This window comes from Salmo salar, chromosome 10 (genome assembly GCF_965601325.2).
Source record: "Salmo salar chromosome 10, fSalSal1, whole genome shotgun sequence".
Lineage (NCBI taxonomy): Eukaryota > Metazoa > Chordata > Actinopteri > Salmoniformes > Salmonidae > Salmo > Salmo salar.
In genome coordinates this window covers 35,275,156-35,302,420 of record NC_138300.1, presented here as the reverse complement: position 1 = coordinate 35,302,420, position 27,265 = coordinate 35,275,156, and the positions used below count along the sequence as shown (strand labels likewise).

At 41.4% G+C, this 27,265-nt stretch overlaps 1 protein-coding gene across 1 annotated transcript in view; it reads left to right on the top strand.

The window, feature by feature from the left end:
• Positions 1 to 1,812: 1,812 nt before the first annotated feature.
• Positions 1,813 to 27,265, top strand: part of LOC106560298 (BMP/retinoic acid-inducible neural-specific protein 3) — a 54,746-nt gene continuing 29,293 nt past the window's right edge. The window contains exons 1-4 of the mRNA XM_014123051.3: positions 1,813 to 2,417; positions 2,870 to 3,198; positions 22,960 to 23,150; positions 23,348 to 23,532. Coding sequence (XP_013978526.2) covers positions 2,924 to 3,198; positions 22,960 to 23,150; positions 23,348 to 23,532 — 651 coding nt within the window. The 5' untranslated portion in view covers positions 1,813 to 2,417; positions 2,870 to 2,923. The remainder of the gene's footprint in view (positions 2,418 to 2,869; positions 3,199 to 22,959; positions 23,151 to 23,347; positions 23,533 to 27,265) is intronic.

Below are 27,265 nucleotides of genomic sequence, written 5' to 3'. Positions count from 1 at the left end.
ACATTTTGGATTGTTCTTATTTTCCTCAATTAAGTTGGAAAAATAGGATGATCGAGCAGCAGTGAGGGCTCTTCGATATTGCACAGTACTGTCTTTCCAAGCTAGTCGGAAGACCTCCAGTTTGGTGTAGCGCCATTTCCGATCCAATTTTCTGGAAGCTTGCTTCAGAGCTCGGGTATTTTCTATATACCAGGGAGCTAGTTTCTTATGACAAATGTTGTTTGTTTTTAGTGGTGCAACTGCATCTATGGTATTACGCAAGGTTAAATTGAGATCCTCAATTAGGTGGTTAACCAATTTTTGTACTCTGACATCCTTGGGTAGGTGGAGGGAGTCTGGAAGGGCATCTAGGAATCTTTGGGTTGTCCGCAAATTTATAGCACAGCATTTGATGATCCTTGGTTGGGGTCTGAGCAGATTATTTGTTGCGATTGCAAACGTAATAAAATGGTGGTCCAGGATTATGAGGAAAAACATTAAGATCCACAACATTTATTCCACGGGACAAAAGTAGGTCCAGGCTATGACTGTGGCAGTGAGTAGGTCCGAAGACATTTTGGACAAAACCCACTGAGTCGATGATGGCTCCGAAAGCCTTTTGGAGTGGGTCTGTGGACTTTTCCATGTGAAAATTAAACTCACCAAAATGTTTTATATTATCTGCCATGACTACAAGGTACGACAGGAATTCAGGGAACTCATTGAGGAACGCTGTATATGGCCCAGGAGGCCTGTAAACAGAAGCTATAAAAAGTGATTGAGTATAGATTTCATGACTAGAAGCTCAAAATTCGAAAACGCAGTTGTTTCTTTTTTGTAAATTGAAATGTGTTATCGTAAATGTTAACAACATCTCCGCCTTTGCGGGATGTGCAGGGGATATGGTCACTAGTGTAACCAAGAGGTGAGGCCTCATTTAACACAGTAAAATCATCAGGCTTAAGCCATGTTTCAGTCAGGCCAATCACATCAAGATTATGATCAGTGATTAGTTAATTGACTATAACTGCCTTGGAAGTGAGGGATCTAACATTAAGTAGCCCTATTTTGAGATGTGAGATATCACAATCTCTTTCAATAATGACAGGAATGGAGGAGGTCTTTGTTCCAGTCAGATCGCTAAGGCGAACACCGCCATGTTAAGTTTTGCCTAACCTAGATCAATAAACAAGTCTACAAGTTGTGACCGGAAATGACGCCTTTTTCGCAAATCACCACAGATCACAAGACCGTCTTGGAAGCCCTCACTACTGTATGCACTCACTACTGTAAACCGCTCTGTATAAGAACGTCTGTTAAATGACTAAAATGTAAAAAAAATATATATTTGTTATTTTTGGTCTTTTGCATGGAGCATGTAACCTTAATGGCCCAAGCCAAATTGATGATTTGTTATGTAATTGTTTTGTCCTGCAAGGTATTTTCCTCCCTTCAAGAGTAACTTGGATCTGAAACTCCACATCTTTTGTAAAATAAACGAATGGTGTCTTTCAAGCTTTCAAGGGCTGAGACAACATTACAATCAGCATAGCCCAATAACATATGACAAACATTTAGCCGATATAAGATGTGTCGCCTATAGTCAGATGTTGTGCCTCTCAAATATTTGTTTTCGACAAATGGCCCCTGATTTATTCTGACAGAAGTGAAGAGCCAATTCTCTAGGTAATCTCTTGACCATCCGTCCCATTATACAGCCAGACCTAAACCCTGCCTCTCTTATCTCCATTCAGCCAATGGGGAGTGGGGTGGGCTCGGTTTGGGAATAAATTTGACATTTTAACCGTGCTCGAGAGCAAACCAGCAAATATCACTCTGATACATGCCACCACACTGACTGGAGTACAAGAGAGCATCGCACTCGAGTGCGCAGTGCTCCAAGTGCGTCTCAGTTAGAAAAGAGGATCATTTGGCTTTTTTGACGTTGAGGGGAAAGCAACCACCTATTTCTGCATTGTGTTTTTTCTTCCGAGGAACATCATAAACAACTTAATTTCCCTCGGAAAAAAACAACAGAAAATTCACCTGGAAGGTGGCAATTATTTTTCCTCCAGCTGAATGAGCAGCGCGCCCTTGTTCGTCTCTTTCCGGTGCGCTGTTGCCTTCTCCTTCATTTGGATTTTACATAATCGAGTGTAGCCTACCCACTGGAGGTATGATGCGGTAAGAGGGAGCTCCAGCCATTCAGGTGGATGTCGCTCAGTCACTATTTTTTAACTTCCCGTGGCCGTGATTTATAGCGTATGATCGTCTGACCCGGTAAACGGAGGTTTATCCAGTTGGGTCTCCTTCACATGTGAGTTCTCTAATGCATTGGGCTGATCACAACTTTACGGTCCACTCAGAAGATCCGCTGGGGCGAAATTGTAACAATAACTTCACCGATAAGCTTAGTACCACACCGTTAGCAGAATCAGGTAAAATGGCTTTCTACTAATGTTCTACCACGAATGTGTAAAAATACAATAGCATATTAATTGTAGACAATTTGACACCTGTGTTTAAAATACTATTTACATTATCATATTAATTTGGTTGTTTATTGATTGGAAAACGTATACATAATATACAATACACACTGCACTATAGTATTTAAATCGCATAGTGTTAATTCAGGATATAATATTTTTTTGGAAAAGACCTATTGTAAAATAGTCAGGTTGCCTAGCTAATGGAAGGTCAAGAAATGACAAGCTCCTGGTACCTACAGTATTTCACTGTGATGACACAAGCACAGTATCTCTCTCACACACACACACACACACTGGTGGCATGTTAGCCTCTGGTTATTACTCTAATTACAAAACTCACACACTCATCCCCTTCTCTAACATCTAACCATTCTGTCTGTCTCCCTCCTATCGTTCAGGACAAGGGGAGAGAAGTTTGGGGAGAATGAGGAGTCGTCGGGTGCGGGGGAAGCATGAGCGGCTGGTGTATCACTGTTAGACGGGTGGCTCTGATGGTTCTATGGGAGTGTACAGCTCTAAGCCTCCTACAGTGCTGGGTGGTAGGGGCGGTGGCCAGCAGGGCCGGGGCAGGAGCTGGGGCGTCTACAGGGGCAGGGGGCTCCAGCGAAGCCACAGGGCCCTTCGCCTGGCTCCTGTCTGACAAAGGGCCCTTTCATCACTCCCAGGAGTTTTCTGACTTTACGGAGCGCTACCAGCAAGGATTCACCACCAAGTACAAGATATACAGGTGAGTCTGTCTGCATGGCTTAAGTAAAGATGGCTGCAGAGTTTAGAGAGACTGTTGAGATCATCGAAAGTTTGTTGAGTAGCAAGGTTCAGAGTAAGATCAACACTATGGTTTAGAGATACCTGTACAGATGACATTGATACAGGTGAGATTGCCAGTGTGTGTGTGTTACGAAGCAGCGGGGTTTAGCCTTACAGCTGGCATTTCTAGTTTGAAAAGAACAGGAAGGACAAGGCGGTTTGCAAAGTCTGGCAGAGTGGCCAAATATATCGCAGCTCACAACCAGTGTTCTTCATCAATAACATATACTGCACTGACTGCTGGCAAGGTCAGGTGGATGAATACTGGGGTTGTTTGCTGTAGTGAGTGTTGTCTTCTTTGTCACCTGTCCATACCTATAGTGTTTATTGTGATTTTTTTTTTTTCTTCAATTTTCGTGCAAGGCGTGTGTGTGATTTTGCATGTGTGTGTCCTTGGTGTGTTTGTGTGTGATGTTGTCGGGCATGGGATTGCTGGAAAAGCATAGTGGATGATACCAGCTAAAGGGTCCTGACTGACACACAGTGGCGTTTGGCTGCCGGCTGAGGTGACACGGCCAGGCACAGATGGGGAATGTAACGCTGCTCTCTCTCTCGCTCTCTCTCCAGTGCTTCAGTGACATGTTCAGTCAGAACCAGGGAAAGGGAGTCAAGAGGACTGTGAAAGTGTTAGCTCTCTCTCGCTCTCTCGCTCTCTCGCTCTCTCTGTGTCTCTGTCTCTCTGTCTCTCTGTCTCTCTGTCTCTCTGTCTCTGTCTCTGTCTCTGTGTCTGTCTCTCTCTCTGTCTCTGTCTGTCTGTCTCTCTGTCTCTGTCTCTCTGTCTCTGTCTCTGTCTCTGTGTCTGTCTCTCTCTCTGTCTCTGTCTGTCTGTCTCTCTGTCTCTGTCTGTCTGTCTCTCTGTCTCTGTCTGTCTGTCTCTCTCTGTCTCTCTCTCTCTCTGTCTCTCTCTCTCTGTGCCTTACTCCCCCCTGCTGGTGACTCTCAGCACAGAGCTACACCTGGTGACTCTGGAAGAGAAAGGGCAATAGTATCTTAGAATTTCAACACCTCAGTGAATGTCATCCCTTATTAAGGACTATGATATGTAAGATAAGCTCTCGTTTCTCCTGTGCAAGCGATAGTTATTTTGAGCTGTTATGTTGTGCCATAAAAATAAATGTTAGAATTTTTAAACTCGTTTTCGTTGGCAATGCATCTAAAGCATTTTTATCAAAAGCAATCACTTTTCATGTGAAAACACAGATTCCTACTCATCACACATGCTTAATTATGTCACTTTAGTTTTGAGCTGACTTCGCTGTCGGCCAGAGCGAGGCACCTGGCTCACACCCGGGAGGCAGCCCGGATCCAAAACGAGTGCAATCACTTTTCACCTGGTATAAACTCCTCCCACCGGGGTAACCCTTGCCAGATTAACAAACCCCCTCAATACATTTGCCATTCAACTGTATTAGAGCAGAATTCTGGATTGACAGTGGAATCAACCAAACAAATTTTGACTTGCAAAAAAATGTCAGTGTATGGGATGATTTGATCATTTTGCTGAGTGACTGCTGTCTTCCTATCGGCCGTGCTATATAGGCCTATGTTTTATAAAAAGTGAGCGCTCCTACATGGATTATGCAGGTATTACGGTTGCTGTCTTTTCAGGACCACGAGACTAGCTGTCACATCCTTTGATGTGTCACTGACTTTTGTCAATATTGGTGATAGTGATGGTGTGGGCTACCATAAATTGGGTGCGCAGTGTGGCTGTTGCGGGTCGCATTATTCTGTGCCGGTACTGTTATGTCTCTGTGTGAGTTGCAGCCCTGTTTGATTAATTCATGATGTCATCAAAAGCATTGCTTTTCTGTATTAGAGCTATATATAATGTTGGGTGCATATAGTGATGTTATGACTGTAATTTGTCTCGATTTTTGAGTTTGATACAAAGTTTTGGAAGATTTTTATTTATTTTTTCTCTCTGAAGGCCTAGGTCCAATAGCCACGGTTCGCTACCGACAAAAACATGTTTGTTCTGGAGACGCGTCTTGATCAACGCCTACAAGATTGATTCATACAATAGTGTCGTTTAATGGCTGGTAACTATAACTCTGTATGCCACTGGTTTATTTTCAGAGCCATCCTAAGGCAACAGACAGTTCTCATTGCCTATAGATTAGTCCTCCAAGAGGGAAATTATTTTCAGTCTCCTAAAAATCACAAAACATAGCCACACAAATCCATTTTCCAGTCACATAGAACATAAACTGCTTCAAATGGTTAATATATAGACTCAGCATAACCTCTCTTCTCCCCCAGCCAAAGGTTGAGTGATGCCTCAGGACAGTCACAGTAGCGTGTCCCTGTAGCTCGGGGAGTCGTGACGAGGAGCTCATAGAGCACAGGGCTTATGGTTCCTGACAAGTGTGTGTGTGTGTGTGTGATGGGGAAGTTATATGGGGCAGAGGTCCGTGGTGTCACCTCTGCCATAGCGACTGTGTGTGTGCGTGCGTGTGTGTAGCAGAGGTCCATGGTAATGTCTGTTCCAGAGCCTATGCTGTGTGTCGGTGGTGACAGAACTCTCAGGGGCAGCCGAGTGAAGAGGTGAGGAGTGTTGATGGCAGTCTGGTGCTGTGTGTGAATAAGCTATACAGATGTAGGATCTTCATTTGATCACTTTTGTTGCTGAGAAATGCAAACTTGTAGTGTATTCAAGGTTTAAATAGGCTTCTAAAGTTTGTAATTTCCACTTTAAAATGTCAGACTTGATTTGTCCTAACAAAACATTTATCAACCCTACAAAAAACTCTATTAATTAGAATCCACATAATTTGAATTTCATGTTGCTTCTGGATTATTTTCCACCTGTAGCAAACTTGCGCATTAAGTATTCAGACCCTTTGACTTTTTCCACATTTTATTACGTTACAGCCTTATTCTCAAATGGATGAAATTGTTTTTTGTTCCTCATCAATCTACACACAATACCCCACAATGACAAAGCAAAAACAGGTTTTTCAAAATGTTTACAAATTTAGAAAAATAATTAACATTAGTATTCAGACCCTTTTGAGCTCAGGTGAATCATTTTTCCATTGATCATCCTTGAGATGTTTATACAGCTTGATTGGAGTCCACCTATGGTAAATTCAATTGATTGGACATGATTTGGAAAGGCACAATCCTGTCTATATATGGTCCCAGAGTTGACAGTGCATGTCAGAGCAAAAACCAAGCCATGAGGTCGAAAGAATTGTCTGTAGCGCTCCAAGACAGGATTATGTCGAGGCACAGATCTGGGGAAGGGTACCAAAACATTTCTGCAGCATTGAATGTCCCCAAGAACACAGTGGTGTCCATCATTCTTAAAATGGATGTTTGGTGCCACCAAGACTCTTCCTAGAGCTGGCCACCTGGCCAAACTGAGTAATCAGGGGAGAAGTGCCTTGGTCAGGGAGATGACTGAGCGCCAGAGTTCCTCTGTGGAGAATGGAGAACCTTCTAGAAGGACAACTATCTCTGCAGCACTCCACCAAACAGCACTTTAAGGTAAAGTGGCCAGACAGAAGCCAGTCCTCTGTAAAAGGCACATGACAGCCCACTTGGAGTTTGCCAAAAGGCACCTAAAGGACTCTCAGACCAAGATTCTCTGGTCTGATGAAACCAAGATTGAAACATTTGGCCTGAATGCCAAGCGCCACGTCTGGAGGAAACCTGGCACCATCCCTACAGTGAAGCATGGTGGTCTCAGCATCATGCTGCGGGGATGTTCTTCAGCGGCAGGAGACTAGTCAGGATAGGGAAAGGTGAACGGAGCAAAATGCAGAGAGATCCTTGATAAAAACCTGCTCTAGAGTGCTCAGGACCTCAGACTGGGGTGAAGGTTCACTTTCCAACAGAATGATGCCTCTAGCACACAGCCAAGACAACGCAGGAGTGGCTTGAACCTGATCAAACATCTCTGGAGAGACCTGAAAATAGCTGTGCAGTGATGCTCCCCATCCAACCTAACAGAGCTTGAGAGGATCTGCAGAGAAAAATCTCAGAAACGCCCCAAATACAGGTGTGCCAAGCTTGTAGCGTCGTACCCAAGATGACTCGAGGCTGAATCACTGCCTAAGGTATTTCAACAAAGTACTGAGTAAAGGGTCTGAATACTTATGTAAATGTAATATTATTTTTTTTTTTTCATGTGAATGTGGTAACATTTCAATATGGGCTATTGTGTGTAGCTTGAGGGCTTTTTCTTTTTTTCAAATAAGGCTGTATCGTACCAAAATGTGGAAAAAGTCAAGGGGTCTGAATACTTTCCGAATGCACTGTATGTGTGAGATATTCCAGGCACTGCTACAGTAATGTGTCCTTGCGCAGAGTGTGAGATCCTGGCTCGTCTGCTTTGTTGTGACAATAGAAACACAATGAGGATCAACAGTGAACATGGTGTGTAGCTCCACCCCGCTCTGCCAAACACCATAAATTATAAACCAGGCCAATATGATGGCTGTTTACAGTGAAGGTGATTACATTCACACCTGCTTCTGGTAAGGAAGAAAGGCCAGGTACTAAATCCACATATGTTAGGCTCCCTCCATTATGTGACAGTAGCCTCATTTTGTGGCCCAGGCTAAAGACCTATGGCTGGGATCGGAACAAGGGAGAGGGTAATACCGTAATGACCCTGTTGTGTGATGAAAATTAGCTCCTTATCCTGGAGATATAGCGATACGCTGCAGTGACTATTACATGCAATTCTATCCTAAATCCATGATGCTGAATCCATATCACATTGTTTATGTGAACCATTCCAAGTAAATCATTCTCTATTTGGTGAGTGTTTGATCCTTTTTGGTGGTATTGGTGGCATCTTCACTATTGGGATCATTATTCAGAGAGGATCATAGCGGTTCTCCATTCCAATACTCCATCTCACTTTTGTCTCTTCTCTTGCTTGCCGTCTCTTGCTCTCTATCACACAAATTAAGCAGCTCAATTAGGAAAGTTGATCTGCGCTCCTTTGAATGTGAAGCTGGCTTTTGACTTGACGCTGGCATAGGGGCTGTTTACTTCGACGTCACGTATGGTGACTTTGAAGTCGTTGCAATAAAAAGGATATTTCTTCCTGGGTCTAAAAATTCAAAACTATTCCTCTGTTGCTGATGGGGCATGCACATTGAACATTCAGAGGGATCAATGTCACATTAGATTAATACCTGAGAGAGAAACGCACAATGTAAGTCTTCAACTTGTAAAAGAGCACAGCCTGTACAGTAGAAGCTGTAAGCTGTGCACTGTTAAAATTGTATTTTTTTTAAGTCAAAAGCATGGCAGCGCAGGGTGCCAAACATTAACCGTAAAATGACAGAACATTTTTGTAGATTCAAAGGACATTTGAAAATCTAAAAATTACAGACATTTACATTTAAGAGTGACAAACTGTTAATTAACATTCTCTGCTTTAGCAGGCAAAAATTACAGTAAAAAAAAAAAAAAATCTGATTTAAAGTGTGTTAAGATGACTGAAACATATTGTATAAATGTTCCAAATAGCCAATTTTAGGGGTACATTAATGTATATTTACAGTTTAACAGTAATTCCATAAAAACAAAAACTTTAAGTCAGAAATAACTTTTTTTGTGTGTGTTTTTATAGAATTACTGTTAAACTGTAAATATACAGTAATGTACCCTTTTGTCACGTCCTGACCAGTAAAGGGGTTATTTGTTCTTATAGTTTGGTCAGGACGTGGCATCTGTTTTATGTGGTTCAGGGTGTGTTTGTGTATGTGTTCATGTAGAGGGGGTATTTGGTTGATATGGTTCGGGGTGGTTATGTATGTAGAGGGGTATTTGATTTATTTGTCCAGGGTTTTGGTTTTGGTTATTGTTCTATGTTTAGTTAATTGGTATTGGGGCCTTCAGTTGGAGGCAGCTGTCTATCGTTGCCTCTGATTGAAAGTCCTATAATTAGGGGTGTGTTTGGCATGGGATTTTGTGGGAGATTGTTTCCGTGTATAGCTTCATGCCTTACAGGACTGTTAATCGGCGTTGTGTTTTTGTATACGTGTTTGTTTTGGTTTTCCTTCTTTGTCCTAAATAAAAGAAGAGTGTACATAGTCCCGCTGCGTTTTGGTCTACACCCTACGACACCCGTGACACCTTTACAATTGGCTATTTGGAACATTTCTACAATATGTTTCAGTTACCTTAACAGTAATTTCTGATTTAAAGTATGTGTTAAGCTGTAAATCAACTTGACAATTTTGTAAAAATACGTAAATGGTCACATTTGGGTAAATCTGAATATTTACGGTATTAGTCACTTCATAAGATAGAAAATGTATATTTTGATAAGGCAATCAAATTAGGGGTTTCAGAAGTAAATTAAGTACAGTAATTTAATCAAACTGTTTTACTGTAATTTGCATGCCAAAGCAGTGAATATGTTAATGTCTGTAATTTAAAGATTTTCACATGGCATTTCAATCTGACATTTTTCTGTAATTTTACATTTAACGTTTTTTAATGTATATTTACAATATTGCCCTGTAATTTTATGGGCCATACCTATAAAATGACAGGACAATATTGTTACTGTCAAAAGCATGGCACCACAGGGTGCCAAACATTAACAGTAAAATTACAGAAAAATGTCAGATTCAAATGACGTGTGAGAATCTTAAAATTACAGACATTTACATAAAGATTAAGAATGACAAATGGTTAATTAACATATGTCCTGCTTTGGCAGGCTAAAATTACAGTAAAACAAGTAATTTGATTAAATTACCATATTTACAATGTATTTTTATAATATTGGCTAGGTAATTTACATCTGAAACCCTCTACTTTAATTGAAAATGTATGTGTTAAGATTCAAATTATTGTACAGGATCAGATCGTTCAAACATTTCCAGTTAGATTATGGGTCTCACATTATTATAAAATAAACAATTATGTAATTTTCCAGTACAAATTGTTGATTTAAAACATTAATTTAAAACACAAATCATTCATAAACAAGTATTCATCAGATATAAAACACATCGCTAACAGTAGGCCAAGGGTCTCTGATATTGGGAGAGCAACTTGCTGTGCATGATTCTTCAAATGTGTTTTAGTGATGGGCTGGGGAGAACCTGCACAGAAGCTCTCTAGGAATAGTTGGAGAACCCTGGGGTAGGCTATAATTTACAATAGTTTAATGCAGTGTACAGGTGGATAGGGAATAAAATGTTATGGTAGCAAATCCATAGACTCCTTTTATAGGAGCATAACATGTGGAGAGTCAACTCATGCATGCTCCTTCCCTCCACTTCAAAGCCAGCGAAAGGATATCTCCTCATGATGAACATCTCTGGAGCACCTGATGAAAGCATATTTATAACAACATTAGCAATTTATCAGAATGCAAAAAGCGCTGCTCTGGAAACAGAACCAAAAAACTTCAGGGGTCATTTTCTCTAAACAGCTGATCAGGGATATCTCCGGTGTAATTAGATCAGCTCTGAAAAAGATATGTTGTGAAAAGGAGGTTGAAATAATAATGTTGTATTGTTATATACCTCACATCTTCAAGAAATGGATAGGGTCCTCTCTCATGAAGCAAGGCAGGCCTTGCAGCACAGCCTCCCTCTGAATGGAACTGACGACAAGCACAATTTACAACATTGTTATCAAAGTGGTTGTAAATAACACAATGTTAAGGCGTCATCACCCATATCCATACGTATTGAAAAAAAGTTATACATATTATCAATAGACACAAGTACGTATTGAACTGTACAGAATACTTTCATTTCCATAAATATAATACAACTTCTTTGTCAAGACTGCCCATCAACTGTTTTAGCAGTACCTCCACTTTTCTTGGTCCTGTAGAATTCAAGGAGCTTGGGCAGATGACTGTCCAGGCCTTCATTGAACGACTTCTGGAGGTCCACAGACACCAGTGTTGTGAACTACGGAGCAACCTGTTTGAGCGAGCATAAAAACAGGCAACTTTCTTAATGAGTCCTTACGCAATTCCGAGTCCTGTCTCCTCACCGTCACAAAATGCATTTAAGGTCTGAAGGGAGGCCTGTTGAGGTATTGACAAGTTATTTAATGGCAGCAAATATCAGATTTCACTTTGAACAGTCCTGGCAAACTGGATTTAATCTCAGTGAAGAGGCTCATCTTCCAAAATCTATTTTCTTAATGAGAATGTACTCCCAAAGCTGCATTGACAGTTACACAGCCTTACAGTTGCATAGGTGTACTGTGTGTGATTACAAATGAGACACATAGCAAACATCTACGTGCTGATAGGCCTAATTTGCAAATTTGACACGTGCTATAAAACCTAGCCTAACGGGCTTGCTAACTGATGTTAGCTAACCCTAACTAGAAAGAGACACTGCATGGCCAAAAGTATATGTGGATACCTCTTCAAATGAGTTGATTCGGCTATTTCAGCCAGACCTGTTGCTGACAGGTGTATAACATCGAGCATGCAATCTCCATAGACAAACATTGGCAGTAGAATGGCCCGTACTGAAGAGTTCAGTAACTTTCAACGTGGCACCGTCATAGGATGCCACCATTCCAACAAGTCAATTTGTCAAATGTCTGCTCTGCTAGAGCTGTCCCGGACAACAGAAGTGCTATTATTGAAGTGGAAATGTCGAGGAGCAACAACTGCTTAGCCGTGAAGTGGTAAGCCACACAAGCTCACAGAACGAGATGCCTGAGTTCTGAAGCGCGTAGCGTGTAAAAATTGTCTGTCCTCGATAACAACACTCGCTACTGAGTTCCAAACTGCCTCTGGAACCAACGTCGGCACAATAACTGTTAGTGGGAAGCTTCATGAAATGGGTTTCCATGGCCGAGCAGCCACACACAAGCCTAAGATTACCATGCACAATGCTAAGTGTGCGCGCCAATGAACTCATGTAATTTTGAGTCACCAACTTACCGGCCTTCTTGTTCGCTCTCTGTTCACTGCAAAAGCCTGAAACAAGGTTCTAAAGACTGACATCTAGTGGAAGCCTTAGGAAGTGCAAAATGAACCTAAGTCACTGTGTTAGATAGGCAATGACTTGAAAAGACATCAGATTTCCCACTTCCTGGTTGGATTTTTCTCAGGTTTTTGCCTGCCATATGAGTTCTGTTATACTCAGACATCATTCAAACAGTTTTAGAAACTTCAGAGTTTTTTTTATCCAAATCTACTAATAATATACATATTCTAGTTCCTGGGTAGTAGGCAGTTCACTCTGGGCACGCTTTTCATCCGAAATCGAAAATACTGCCCCCTATACCTTAAGTTAAACAGCCATCACTAACAGAGGCTGCTGCCAACATACAGACTCAAAATCTCTGGCCACTTAAATAAATGGACTTAATAAAGGTATCACTAGTCACTTTAAATAACATCACTTTAATAATGTTTACATATCCTACATTACTCATCTCATATGTATATAATGTATTCAACACCATCTTCTGCATCTTGCCTATGCCGCACGCCATCGCTCATCCATATTTTTATATGTACATATTCATCCCTTTACATTTGTGTGTGTGTGTGTGTGTACAAGGTAGTGGTTGTGAATTTGTTAGATTACTTGTTAGACGTTACTGCATAGTCGGAACTAGAAGCACAAGCATTTCGCTACACTCACATTTCCATGTGTATGTGACCAATACAATTTGATTTGAAATCAAAACTAGTCAACAACATTTTTAAGTCAGCTAGCTAAGTAACATTAATGTTTAAGAATAAGATGCTCACTTTTTGCCAAGTTGATTCGCGCCTGTTTCAAAATCCTCTTGTGAAGTGCAGGTGCAGCCAAAGCGCACTGCGGATCCATCTTCGTCCTGTTAGAAAAATGCACAAATCTGAGATTTTAAGGTGGTACCACGAGAAGAACATCAATAGGCGTGATTGCTAACCGTTGTCCCGTTTGTTCTGTTTCTCTGAAAGCACGGGAGCTTGCCTTTGAACTCTTAAAAGTGTACACACACATTTAACATCACACAAGGGAATGAATGGTCAAAAATGTATGTCTGACTACACACACACCCAGTGCACCAGGCAAATGATATAACTTTTACCCACTTTGATCATAGAAAATATTTTGTTGTAGGCCCTGCCCCGCCCTACAAAGGTAAAAGGCGGGAACTACGTTATTCTCTTTACTGCAAAATCGGACATCAAAGTATTTTCAGACAGACAGCAATTTGTGATACTTCATTATATATTCTGAACTGGCTTGTTCTAGTGTCAGGAATAGATGACAAATTATCAAAGCTGTTTGATCAAATTCATAGTTACTGCCTTGGTAGGGATTCCTTCACATATTCTTCTCTGATCATTATGCTGTAGATTTAACACCACCAAAGTGGAAGGTGTGCTTTCATTACGAACACCTGCTCCTTCCATGACAGACTGACCAGGTGAAAGCTATGATCCCTTATTGATGTCACCTGTTAGATCCACTTCAATCAGTGTAGATGAAGTGGAGGAGACAGTTAAAGAAGGATTTAAGCCTTGACAATTGAGACATGGATTGTGTATGTGTGCCATTCAGAGGGTGAAAGGGCAAGACAAAATATTTAAGTGACTTTGGAGGAGGTATGGTGCCAGGCGCACCTGTTTGAGTGTGTCAAGAACTTCAACGCTGCTGGGTTTTTCGCGCTCAGTTTCCAGTGTGCATCAAGGTCTACCACACAAAGGACATCCAGCCGACACCAGGCCAGTGGTCAAAAATGGGTCATTGAGAGGACAAAGGAGGCTGACAAGAATTGTGCAGAGAAACTGACTGGCTAAAGTTAGTCAACTGACAGTCCCGTACAACATTGGTGCCCAAAGACCCGTAAATAATGCACAACTCGTACCTTGACACAAATGGGGTATGGCAGCCGACGACCTTACAGAGTTAAACTCCTTCAGAAAGAAAGTGTGGTTGCAATGGGCTAAGTGTAACCGATGTGAAATGGCTAGCTAGTTAGTGGTGGTGCGCACTAATAGCGTTTCAATCGGTGACGTCACTCGCTCTGAGACCTTGAAGTAGTTGTTCCCCTTGCTCTGCAAGGGCCGCGGCTTTTGTAGAGCGGTGGGTAACGATGCGTCGAGGATGGCTGTCGTCGATGTGTGCAGAGGGTCCCTGGTTCGAGCCCAGGCAGGGGCGAGGAGAGGGACGGAAGCTATACTGTTACGTAAGGAATGAAAACGGTGGAGAATTGGAAAAATGTTCCCTGGTCTGATGAATCCTGGTTCGTGCTTTTTTTTTAGGCTGGTGGTTGTAACGGTTGTCGTCGGATTGAGACCAAAACGCAGCGGGTATATGTGTACTCATCTTTTATTACGGAAAGAAGGAAAAACCAAAATAAACATGTACACCAAAAGAACACAACGACGAATAAACAGTCCTGTAAGGCCATAAGCTATACATGGAACAATCTCCCACAAACACATACCCATATATAGGACTCTCAATCAGAGGCAACGAGAAAACACCTGCCTCCAATTGAGAGTCCAACCCCAATAAACAAAACATAGAAATACAAAAAGACTAGACAGAACATAGAAATACAAAAAGACTAGACAGAACATAGAAATACAAAAAGACTAGACAGAACATAGAAATACAAAAAGACTAGACAGAACATAGTGTATTTCTAACAGAACAGTACCCAGAAATAATAAATCATACCCATATATAGGACTCTCAATCAGAGGCAACGAGAAAACACCTGCCTCCAATTGAGAGTCCAACCCCAATAAACAAAACATAGAAATACAAAAGACTAGACAGAACATAGAAATACACTAACATAGAACAGTACCCAAAAACCCGGAAATAATAAATCAAACACCCAACTAAATAAACCACCACCCCGAACCACATAAAACAAATACCCTCTGCCACGTCCTGACCAAACAACAATAACAAATAACCCTTATACTGGTCAGGACGTGACAGTGGTGATGTGGGGTGTGTTTTCATGGCACACATTGGTCGCCTTGATAAAAGTGGACCAACATTTTAATGCCACATAATATCTGAACATCATCAGTTGCATCCCTTCATGGAAGCAGTATATACATCTGCAAATAGATTTTTAATGCCCTATGCCACAAGGTTAGAATTGTCCAGGAATGGTTCCACAAACATGACCGTGAATTCAGCTTACTGCAGTGGCCTGCACAGTCACCAGATATCAATCCAATTGAGCAGCTATGGGATGAGATGGAACGAGCTACTACCAGCCAACTTGACACAGCTGTGGGAAGCATTGGAGTCAACATGGGCCAGCATCCCTGTGGACCAATTTCGACACCTTGTAGAGTCCATGCCCCGACAAATTGAGGCTGTTCTGAGGGCAAAAGTGGGTGCAAATCAATAATAGGAAGGTGTTCCTAATGTTTTGTACACTCAGTGAAAAGTAATTCCGTTTTTGCAGACCATGATGCATGCCCAGAGTAATATATATATATATATATATTACCCCCTTGTTCATTGGTTAACTGTGTAAAATGGTTGAAAATATGTTCTTTGCTCTAGCTCCTTGCTTTAACTAGTGTTGAAAAATACTCAATTGTGATTTATCTGAAATCCACATGCTGGTGTGAAAGTCAAACACCCTACACATGGTGCCAATAGGGTAACCCCACTTGGGAATGGTAACGTGGCTTTGACCACATCAGCCTCCTCAAACGTCCAGCCGTGCTTTACAATTGCCTCACTGTTGCCATCCAAATTCTGACACCAATGTAGCAAACTGCAATGCAGAGAAGGGAACCTGGGTCACTGCCATGAAAAGCAAACACCCTACGCATTGCGCAAATAGGGTAAACTTGAGGATGGTAACGAGGCTCATATTAGCGAAGACCACTATATTGCGCCCTCCAAATGGGAAGGCACGATTCCGTGCTTCAACCACATCGGCCTCTTTAAATGTCTGTCAGTGCATTCCAATGGCCTCACGGCCGCCATCCCAATTCTAGCACCAGAGTAGCGAACGGCGGGGCAGGGAAGGGAACCAGGGTCACTGTCATGAAAGGAAAACTCCCTATATTAACTGGGTTAACCCACTTGGTGGGAATTGTAACGTCACTATAATACATTTGCAAATAGCCTACTTAAAGGGATAGTTCACTCAAATTACAAAATTACATTTAGGCTTTAATTACACTGTAAAGTATGACCTCAATCCATGCTTTGGTCTAGCTTCCCTGGCACTGTTTCCAAATGCTAATATTTTTTGCATCACAAATCCCATTCAAGTCATGGGACCGATATGAGCGTATTCCATGCATCATGTCCAAATCATCCGAAAGTATCTACAAATGAGTGTAAAGCTCAACAAAGTAACTTCAGATGATTTGAACAAAATGTGCAAAAATCCTATTATCGGTCTCATAACTTGAATGGGATTTGTGCCACCAATGCTAAAACGTTAGCATTTTGGAAACCGTTCCAGAGAACATCAACCAAAGAATGGATTGCTGTCACCCCTTTTCCATATACTGCTAACAGGTTAAGAAAACCAATATGTAATTTGGGTGAACAAGAAATGCTTACCTTATTAGAATTTGTGGCACAAATCCAATGCAAGTCAATGGTACCTACAGTACCAGTCAAAAGTTTGGACACACCTACTCATTCCAGAGTTTTTATTTTATACTATTTTATACATTGTAGCATAATAGTGAAAACATCACAACTATGAAATAACACTCATGGAATCATGTAGTAACCAAAAAAAGTGTTAAACAAATCAAATATATTTGAGATTATTCAAAGTAGCCACCCTTTGCCTTGATGACAGCTTCATGAGGTAGTCACCTGGAATGCATTTAAATTAACTGGTGTGCCTTCTTAAGTTAATTTATGGAATTGCTTTCAATGCATTTGAGTCAATCAGTTGTGTTGTGAGGTAGGCGTGGTATACAGAAGATAGCCCTATTTGGTTAAAGACCAAGTCACTATTATGGCAAGAACAGCTCAAATAAGCAAAGAGAAACGACAGTCCATTACTTTAAGACATGAAGGTCAGTCAATACGGACATTTTCAAGAACTTTGAACGTTTTTTGTTCAGGTGCAGTCGCAAAAACCCATCAAGCACTATAATGAAACTTGCTCTCATGAGGACCACGACAGGAATGGAAGACCCAGAGTTACCTCTGCTGCAGAGGATAAGTTCATTAGAGTAAACTGCACCTCAGATTGCAGAACAAATAAATGCTTCACAGAGTTCAAGTAACAGACACATCTCAACATCAACTGTTCAGAGGAGACTGCGTGAATCAGTCCTTCATGGTCGAATTGCTGCAAAGAAACCACTTCTAAAAGACACCAATAAGAAGGAGAGACTTGCTTGTGCCAAGAAACACAAGCAATGGATATTAGACCGGTGGAAATCTGTCCTTTGGTCTGATGAGTCCAAAGGGGGGGGGGGGGGGGTTAGAAGGATTACTTTATCCTATCCTAGGTATTCCTTAAAGAGGTGGGGTTTCAGGTGTCTCCGGAAGGTGGTGATTGACTCCGCTGTCCTGGCGTCGTGAGGGAGCTTGTTCCACCATTGGGGTGCCAGAGCAGCGAACAATTTTGACTGGGCTGAGCGGGAACTGTGCTTCCTCAGAGGTAGGGGGGCCAGCAGGCCAGAGGTGGATGAACGCAGTGCCCTTGTTTGGGTGTAGGGCCTGATCAGAGCCTGAAGGTATGGAGGTGCCGTTCCCTTCACAGCTCCGTAGGCAATCACCATGGTCTTGTAGCGGATGCGAGCTTCAACTGGAAGCCAGTGGAGAGAGCGGAGGAGCGGGGTGACGTGAGAGAACTTGGGAAGGTTGAACACCAGACGGGCTGCGGCATTCTGGATGAGTTGTAGGGGTTTAATGGCACAGGCCAACAGCGAATTGCAGTAATCCAGACGGGAGATGACAAGTGCCTGGATTAGGACCTGCGCCGCTTCCTGTGTGAGGCAGGGTCGTACTCTGCGAATGTTGTAGAGCATGAACCTACAGGATCGGGTCACCGCCTTGATGTTAGTGGAGAACGACAGCGTGTTGTCCAGGATCACGCCAAGGTTCTTAGCACTCTGGGAGGAGATTTAGATTTGTTTATCACTCTTTTGGTAACTACATGATTCCATATGTGTTTTTTCAAAGTTTTGATGTCTTCACTATAATTCTACAATGTAAATAATAATGAAAAACTCTTGAATGAGTAGGTGTGTCAAACTTTGACTGGTACTGTAAATTAGCTTTTTCACACTTCATGTCCAAATCATTGATTTGCAACCTTCAGCTCACGCTGAGGTTGGCTTAGTTCTGTTAGTGATCTTGTCTTATTAACGCTGTCCTCTCATCCTTGGAACAGAAAGTCGAATTTTTGTCAACGGGTTTATATAGTGGTGAAAGAAGGGGGCGTGTTTCATAGTTTACAACCAATGTCTGTTCACTTGGGCAGGGCCTCTGAGTGAGCAAAGTTTACTCTTATGACAAACCGTTCTCTCATTTAAGAAGCTAAAATTACATTTCCTCTTTTCACAAATAGTTTCATATTTAAACATTTTAAATTGCACAAAAATACCATGTGAATCTGATAACTAGAATGTGTCGACTTTCCAAGGTACAGTTTGTCATCCTGTCATTAGTAGTAATGTCTCAGACAACAACTGATCTGAGATCATATTCATTAAGTACCAACGAATATTTTCAACTGGTTGGATTACCGAAATATGGTTCTATATGGTTCTGTAAAGTAGAGAGCGAGAGAAGGGGAAAGGTATTTATGGGGGTCATAAACCTCCCCCAACAGGCCAACGTCATGGCACCTGCCTTTCTAAAATCTTTGAAAGCCACGTTAATAAACCGATCACCGACCATTTTGAATCCCACCGTACCTTCTCCACTATGCAATCTGGTTTCCGAGCTGGTCATGGGTGCACCTCAGCCACGCTCAAGGTCCTAAACGATATCATAACCGCCATCGATAAAAGACAGTACTGTGCAGCCGTATTCATCGGTTTGTGGTCGTAAATAGACGGTTACGAATAATATAGATGAGAACTCTCTTGGTAGATGGTGTGTTCTACAGCTAATCATAAGGTACTCTACCTCAGGCGAGCAATACCTTGAGACTTCTTTAATATTAGACATCGCGCACCAGCTGTTATTGACAAACAGATACACACACACACACACACACACACACACAGAATGTATTTCTACAATATGTTTGAGTTAATTTACATCTTAAAACAGCTACTTTAATCAGAAATTACTGTATTTTGGTTGTGTATTTCCAAACTGTTAAACTGTGTATATATACAGTAATTTAGTTATTTTATTCACAGTGAACTAAATGTCTTTTGACTTTGATTTCCACATAAATGTACATTTACATACAGTATGTTAAAATATAATGATTTCCCCCCCAAAAAATCCATAATTTGTTATAATATACATAAACCGTTATTTTACAGGAAACATTTGAAATTAGAGATGATTACTGTATTTAAAAAAATATATGTTCATTATTCAGAAAAAAGGAAATTACGGTAACATTTTACAGTGACTTTTCTGTGAAATTACGTGTGCCAAACTGCCAATTTCTAAGCAGCGCAACTGAAGATATTTAAGAACAACCTAAAGCTGGTCTTAGCAGTAATGCATGCTGGTTATGGGATCGATTTTGCCAGCGGAGGAGCTCAGTTGCCAAATCCGTGTCATATTATTAATGTTTTATTAAAATATCACCTTGGAGATCACCAAAACAGTCAGCTGACATTCACCTTTTTTCTGTGTATTTGTCATAGTTTTTTACTAGATTCTGTGAAAAGTTTGGGCTTATTATATTTAAAAAAACATATATTTCACCTTTTATTTAACCAGGTAGGCCAGTTGAGAACAAGTTCTCATTTACAACTGCGACCTGGCCAAGATCAAGCAAAGCAGTCCGACAAAAACAACAGAGTTACACATGGGATAAACAAATGTACAGTCAATAACACAATAGAAAAAATCTATATGCAGTGTGTGCAAATGTATTATGTGCGATGCCCATTGAATGAAAGGTCATGGCTGTAGGAAGCCTGTTAAGGAACATCAAGTTATTAAAAAAAGCTTTGTTTTCTTTATTTTTGTACCCCCCAAAAAATGGTATGACACAAAATTCTCAGCTACAAAAGAGACCCTGCTTCTATAACTGGCAAATCACAGGAATTACGATCGCATAATGTAGTGATGAATACGCTTGTAGGCTATTTACCTGTTTGTTTACCTTTCACGTGGTAAAGTCATCACAGGCCATATTAACAGCGTTGGTAGGATTATCTTATAACGTTTGGTTAGAACTGTGAATGCAATGCGTCTTTAATAGTTCCATGTTGAAGCTAATTACTTATTTAATGTAAAACAAACTAAGCTACATGTTTTTTTTACAACTGGGCCTATTGTAGGACACTGTGTACCATTCAATGGCTAAGACAAACGTCCATGCTTCCCACAGTCGTGCCAAGTTGGCAGTGTCCAGCTGTTCTTGACACTCAAACCGGTGTGCCTGTCACCTACTACCATATCATGCTCAGAGGCACTTAAAATATTTTTTCTTTCTCATTTATCATCTGAATTGCACACATACACAATCCATGTCTCAAGGCTTAAAAGTAATTTTTTAACCTTTTTTTTTAAATCTTTTTTTTGTTTACACATTTAACCCCTTATTGTCAAAACTACCTCCGTACTTCCATTCATTTGTATGGGTTACCTTTAGATGGTCGTAGAGTGGAGAGGCCTATTCAAATGAAGAATACCATTGTATTTGTGAGAGTCAACCCCTTTCTACTGTGGGGTCATATTAGTTTGTAGGCCAAACCGTTCAGATGGTTTAGTGAGAAGACTCTGCCACTTTCTACCACAGATGTGGAAGGGCGACATACTGTAGGAGGATGCAGTAAATTGAGACGCAGCCCATGCAAAGAACCTATATTTATAGCTTAAACTGACAGATTTTGATGGGGATTTTTTTATTATGTTACTTATATTGATGCACTGGGGGTTGTATTTAATCTATGTCCAGCTCCTGTGAAAAGTTTGGATTCGTGTAAAACCCTCCAGACTAAGTTGCCTTGATTAATATTACAGTATATGCCCACGCGGAGCAATTACAGTATGGTGCCTGTAACTGTATTTGGACATGTCCTATTTAAAACAAGTTGTTGTTGAATTGTTTTTTATGGAATTGAATTACAATTATTCACTTTCTTTTTTTTTTTTTTGGTCTTATCAATAGTGAATTTCTTGCTTATTGACCACGTTTGGCATGTCCATGGATGAGACAAAATGCCATTTACAGTAGGCCTAGCCCCTATATTAGTGCAGTGCTATGTTAAACAATATATTTTCATAGGCCTATTGAAGCCATGAAATTACTTAGAACAAGATAGACTTCAAACATGTTCAACATAGGCTATTTAGCAAATATGGGATTGGCTTACATTTTTGTTATTTTGTTTCTGTAGGGTATTTTATAAACTAGACTACAGCATACTAATGTTTGAATTGGAGTTGAAAACAATGCAATACCTAAAAGACTGTTAATACACAACTTAATGGAACCACATACTGTATTTAGACATGGAGCACGTTCTGATTGGGCAGTGAGGGGTCAAGCCCTTATGTGCCACCGCCAGCGACTGCACCCATAATTCCTGCTGTGAAAATAGCTAAAATATTTCTGACACACCGCCTGACATATGGCACTACTGCCAGTGCTAAGATTTACCATTGCGTTCTTTTTCAATAAAAAAAAATAAAGCCCTGAGTGTCCTAGCATCCCTGTAGGGGGCCAGTGGAGGAATTGCCCAGTGTTAATGCTAGCTAACTCGCAAGGGTGTTTGTGTGTGTGCCCTTGCAACCAGCATCCGTACATCTGTACATCAACAAGCCTCCGTACATCTGTACATCAACAAGCCTGGCGAGACTTTGTGTCGATCACGGTTAAGCTCTACTCGCTGTTCCGACCCACAGTAGATCACCTCCATTGTTATTCCATTCAAATCCGCAGCACTAATTTCTGACAGTTTTACAATGATCCTTTCTCTCCATAACAGGCTTGACCACTGAAGCCTGGTTATTATGGGCTGTTTGAGCTGCATGGTAATCTGTAAGGACCGACGCTGGAGTAGAGAAGCAGGTACGGGGAGTCAAACATTTAATCGGAACAGACATGGAACAAGACAGGAACAGCGTCAGCACACGGCTATACAAGGACATATGACAATCAATGCTGAAGCAGGAAACAGTGCGGAGGAACAGACAGATATAGGGGAGGTAATGACAGAGGTGATTGAGTCCAATAATCACTGATTTGTGTGATGGGGGAAGGCAGGTGTGCGTAATGATGGGGAGCCTGGCGCCCTCGAGGGGGGAGAGAGAGGGAGAGAGACCTTCTCAGAACAGTGTAAACAGCATGGCACCGTTCATATTTTAAGAAATGGCACCGGAGATGTCGTGGCGTGCAGACATATTTTCCACCCAGCATTGCCTGACTCTAAAAATAAGTCTCCTCACACAGGGCAAGGCTGTTGGCTGGCTATAACATGCTCTTGAGACCTTTTTCCTCTGTCTTCACTATGAAAGAGGGTGTTTGCAAATGAAGCCTGCCGTGTGGGGGGGTGGGGGGGGCGGCGCATGTGCATCTCTGTGTGTGTGTGTGTGTGTGCTAATGTGTGTCTGTGACATTACAGGGAGTTTGGCCGCTGGAAAGTGAACAGCCTGGCTCTAGAGAGACAGGACAACAATGGTCTGGCCCTTCCCCTGGACCCTGAGTTCCTCCAGACCATCAGGCACCTAGGCAGACGGCCCAGCCTCAGCTCCATTACAGACAGCATCATCAGGAAGTACGGAACACACTTCCTGCTCTCAGCCACCTTGGGGGGTAAGAATAATATTTATTTATTGGTGTAATGATTGGAAGACCTTTTTCTTTCAACCCAATCCTTTGTATGCTGCTGATGCTCAGCTTCAGAAACGCAAACAGTAAATTCTCACTTTGCTGTAAAGGTGTCATATTGAATGTGTTCTATTCCCCAGCCCAGTTCTCGGTGCATATTCTGCTCCACTCTGTGTGTTTAGGGGAGGAGTCATTAATGATCTTTGTGGACAAGCGGAGGTTGAGTAGAACGGTGGAGACAAGAGAGGCCAACAGTACAGCCGTGACTCTAGAGGCCCTGCACCAGCTGGCTGCCTCTTACTTCATCGACAGAGAGAGCACCCTACGCAAGCTGCACCACATCCAGATAGCATCCACAGCCATTAAGGTAAACCTACAAGCTGCACCACATCCAGATAGCATCCACAGCCATTAAGGTAAACCTACAAACTGCACCACATCCAGATAGCATCCACAGCCATTAAGGTAAACCTACAAACTGCACCACATCCAGATTGCATCCACGGCCCCTCCCCCCCACACACATTCATTCCCAGAGCCCTCTAGCTGGGTCCATTAATCACTGTGTCAGTCATTATTACTGAGTAATGAGTGTGATCGGCTGAGTTTGCCCTTTGCACAGCAGGACATGTTTGTCAGACTCCGTATTCGGAGTGATTCGTTTCCATGTGAGCCTGTGATTTGTTTACATGTACCTGTGGCAATGAGAGGATTATCATTGAGGAATTTCCCATGCATAGACACCTTGTATGAGAGCGGTGTTTTTCCAGCTGGTGAGCCACTGGTGTCGATTTTTACATTTCTTTAATAGTGATGGTTTAAAACTGGACTGCTAGACTGTTTTGTACATCTTGAGGTTTGGGGAACCACTTCTAAAGAATGTGGGGGAGGGGAGAAGGTGTGTATTAAAATACATGTGACAGTCATACCTGACACAATTGTACAGTTCAACATTGATTTTGAACATTATCTAAGATGATGTAGAGTTATAAACTCACTTGTAGTTTGAAAGCATCAATCCATTTATCAGTGACTTTTCCCAGTGCTATCCCATCTTTGGCCACCACAGACAGATAAGGCCATATATTCCTTAAAGTGAATTGGCAACAGGACACATCATGGCTTTGTTGGCAGCGTCCTCGTGGACAAAGTGCTGCTAAAATCGTCTGATTGAGATGAATGGAGCAGAAGTCCTCTGAGGTGCATTTGTTTAGGAGGCAGTTTCAGGTGACTGATGTGAAATATTCACAGCATCAGCTGCCTTTAATTCAGGCCATGGATTTTTACCTCGTCAAGATGAAGACAGATGGCAAAACAAAAGCATCTCTTAGAAAGAGGGCACCGGACAACGGCTTTAAGAGAACAGATTTCAGGAGGAGAAAAGCCTGTTGTCCTGGTATAATGTAGGAGCTATAGCTATAACACTTCAGGTGAAAAATAAAGAGAAAGGAGAAATTAAAAAGATAGAGGGGAGGCGAAGGGAAGGGAAGGGAAGTTGTGCCTCTACAATTACGCATCAGAGTGATGAATCCTCGGTTCTATTTCAACAACTTCTTAGAGAGCTTGCCCCATTTGTCAGCCATTTTGGGTATGAGTTAAGGTGTCACGCTAATGAATAGAAGACGTATGAAGAATACTGGGGTTCCGCCATCTGTAATAATCGGTGCTTTAACCTACCAGCGAGCAAGAAACACTGACAGGAGACACTAACAGTGCTGGGTGTACATAAATCAAGTGGTTAAAGTTTGATTTACAACCCAGGTCCGTTTCTACTAAGGTTTATTACAATTAGCCTGAAAAACAACTAGCCATCGATGGGGAGAGGACAGAAGAGTGTTTTTGACCCAATTTGCTGCCTTGCTACTGCAGTGTTTAGTTATTCATGTCCTCTTATGGTTCATTTGTAGGAGAATAAAGATCATTTGTGAGGCTGAGCTTTGGAAACCTAGTGAGAAATTATGGTTGCAGTTGTTCACGATGTAGAACAGATTTGATGTGGATAAATAAAAATAAAAAACACTGTCTTGTTTTATCCCTTGTGTATCAATTAATTATTCATTTCATACAGATTTTGTCATCTTCATTATTATATTGTTGTGTCCTCTTTAACATTTTGCCATGTCCTCCCCCTCAAGAAAAATACACCCTCAGATGTAAAAACAAGAGGAAGTTTGTTATTTTCTATCAAGGTCTTATATACTCTGGGAGAACATTACAAATTAGATAAAGGTATGAGCTGCAGTTGGCTTCGCTTACCCTTTAACCTCTGTCTGGGTCATCGTCAGTCAAGCTACTAATTTGCAAGTTGTGAGTAATCTTAACCTTTAGCCAGCTCTGTTTCCTCTCTCTGCAACATTGTCTGCCAAGAGCACCAGAATTATTAAGCTCTGAGAGAAGGGAAGAGGGACGATAATTTGTTCCAAATCAAAAGGAGTCTCTCTCTCAGCCCCATCCAAGTTGGGAAACAGACTCCCATCTCAAAAACAGCATATCATAGTTTCCCTTGCCACAGTATTAACTCCTACTTTCTTCTCTTAAAGGTCCCCTGCTGCTCCCCTGCGGATTTCAATGAGCCTCCATTTATTTAGGGGGCACAAATATAATCTCATGCTAGTTTATTTTTTCTCTCTTCAAGTCGATAAGCTGATCCTCAGCTCTGGTTGACATCGTAGTGTAAGCCAGTGCAACAAAGTGGTTTTAAAACATCTTGCCGGAATCCTCAAAGAGTGTCTAAACACGCGTAAACACATCTAGGATGCAAATGGGGATATGCTGCATCGACTAAGGCTATGCCTAGTGATTAAAAACAGGCCGATTTTCTGTGGTGCCGTGAAAAAGCAATTTCCAAAGAAGCGCCAGTCCCAAACATTAATGCCATTCCATACTTTTTTAACAGGTTGGTGTATAGGCCTCTTAATACCCATTATTATTTGAATATCTGACATCTGTGGCTCACTTACTGGCATTTTATGTATTTTATTCTGCTTTTGTGGAATTAACAGAAGGCATGATCTTCATCAGTTTCCATGCCTCTGCCTTAGTGGTATCATGATAATATTAATAATGCTTGCATTTAGAAAATAATTGAGCTTCCTCGTCATTTGAGGCATTGCACCATGCATATAAAAGTATACAAGGGTTGTTACTGCATTGCTTTGTAGCACTTGTGATATGCTCATATATTAAAACCATTAGCTATTCCCAAACACTAAACACTAGCAAGACCTTTAAACAATTCCCCAGGGGCAGATTCTTTGGCTGAGGCAGGACAGGGGACTTTGGTCTCTGCCTTAATCAGAAGAAGCATCCATACTGTGAGTGAGTGCTGTTCCCTTATATTAAGTCTCATGTGGCTCAGTTTGGTAGATCATTGCGCTTGCAATGCCATGGTTGTGGGTTTGATTCCCACTAGGGACCAGTTTGAAGTAAAAAAAATTATGCACTCACTACTGTTACTCGGTTTGGATAAGAGTGTCTGCTGAATTACTTAAATGTAGAATATGATGATGCATACCAGACACGTCTCCATCACATAACCAAGCAACACATTCCTATTGCAGGAAAGCCTTTAAGAGCAATCGCCAGACCCATTAAATGCAGCTGTAAGAATTTCTGATAGTCAGCACTCGATTATGGCAACCCCCGCTCGCTCTCTCTCCACCTCCTCATTTACATGTTTCTATCTACCAAAGTCCCCATAAGTTACTGAACATACTTTTATACAAACAACTGTTAAGAGTTATTTAAAAAAAAAAAAAAATCTAAATCCATTTCTTATAGAAAGGACTAAGTGTGCATATGCTCGGCTTCACTTGGTCCTTGTTGCAGATGGTCTCATTGCTATGCATAGAAAATCCAGATTTAAATTAAAACATTTCCCTTTAAGTTGGACATCTGTCTGTGTTAGAAATTAATCTGCCCATCCCTCTAGACATTTCTCGGATTTTAATTATTTGCGTCGAAGCATCAATAAAAAAAATAATGGAAATGCCGTTGATAGGCCTGCTGAAGTTGAGGTTTTCATTCTCTCTTTCTCAACCCTCTCTCCCCCCCTCTCCATTTCAATGTAACTCAAACCTCAATGTTGAATGAAAAATAAT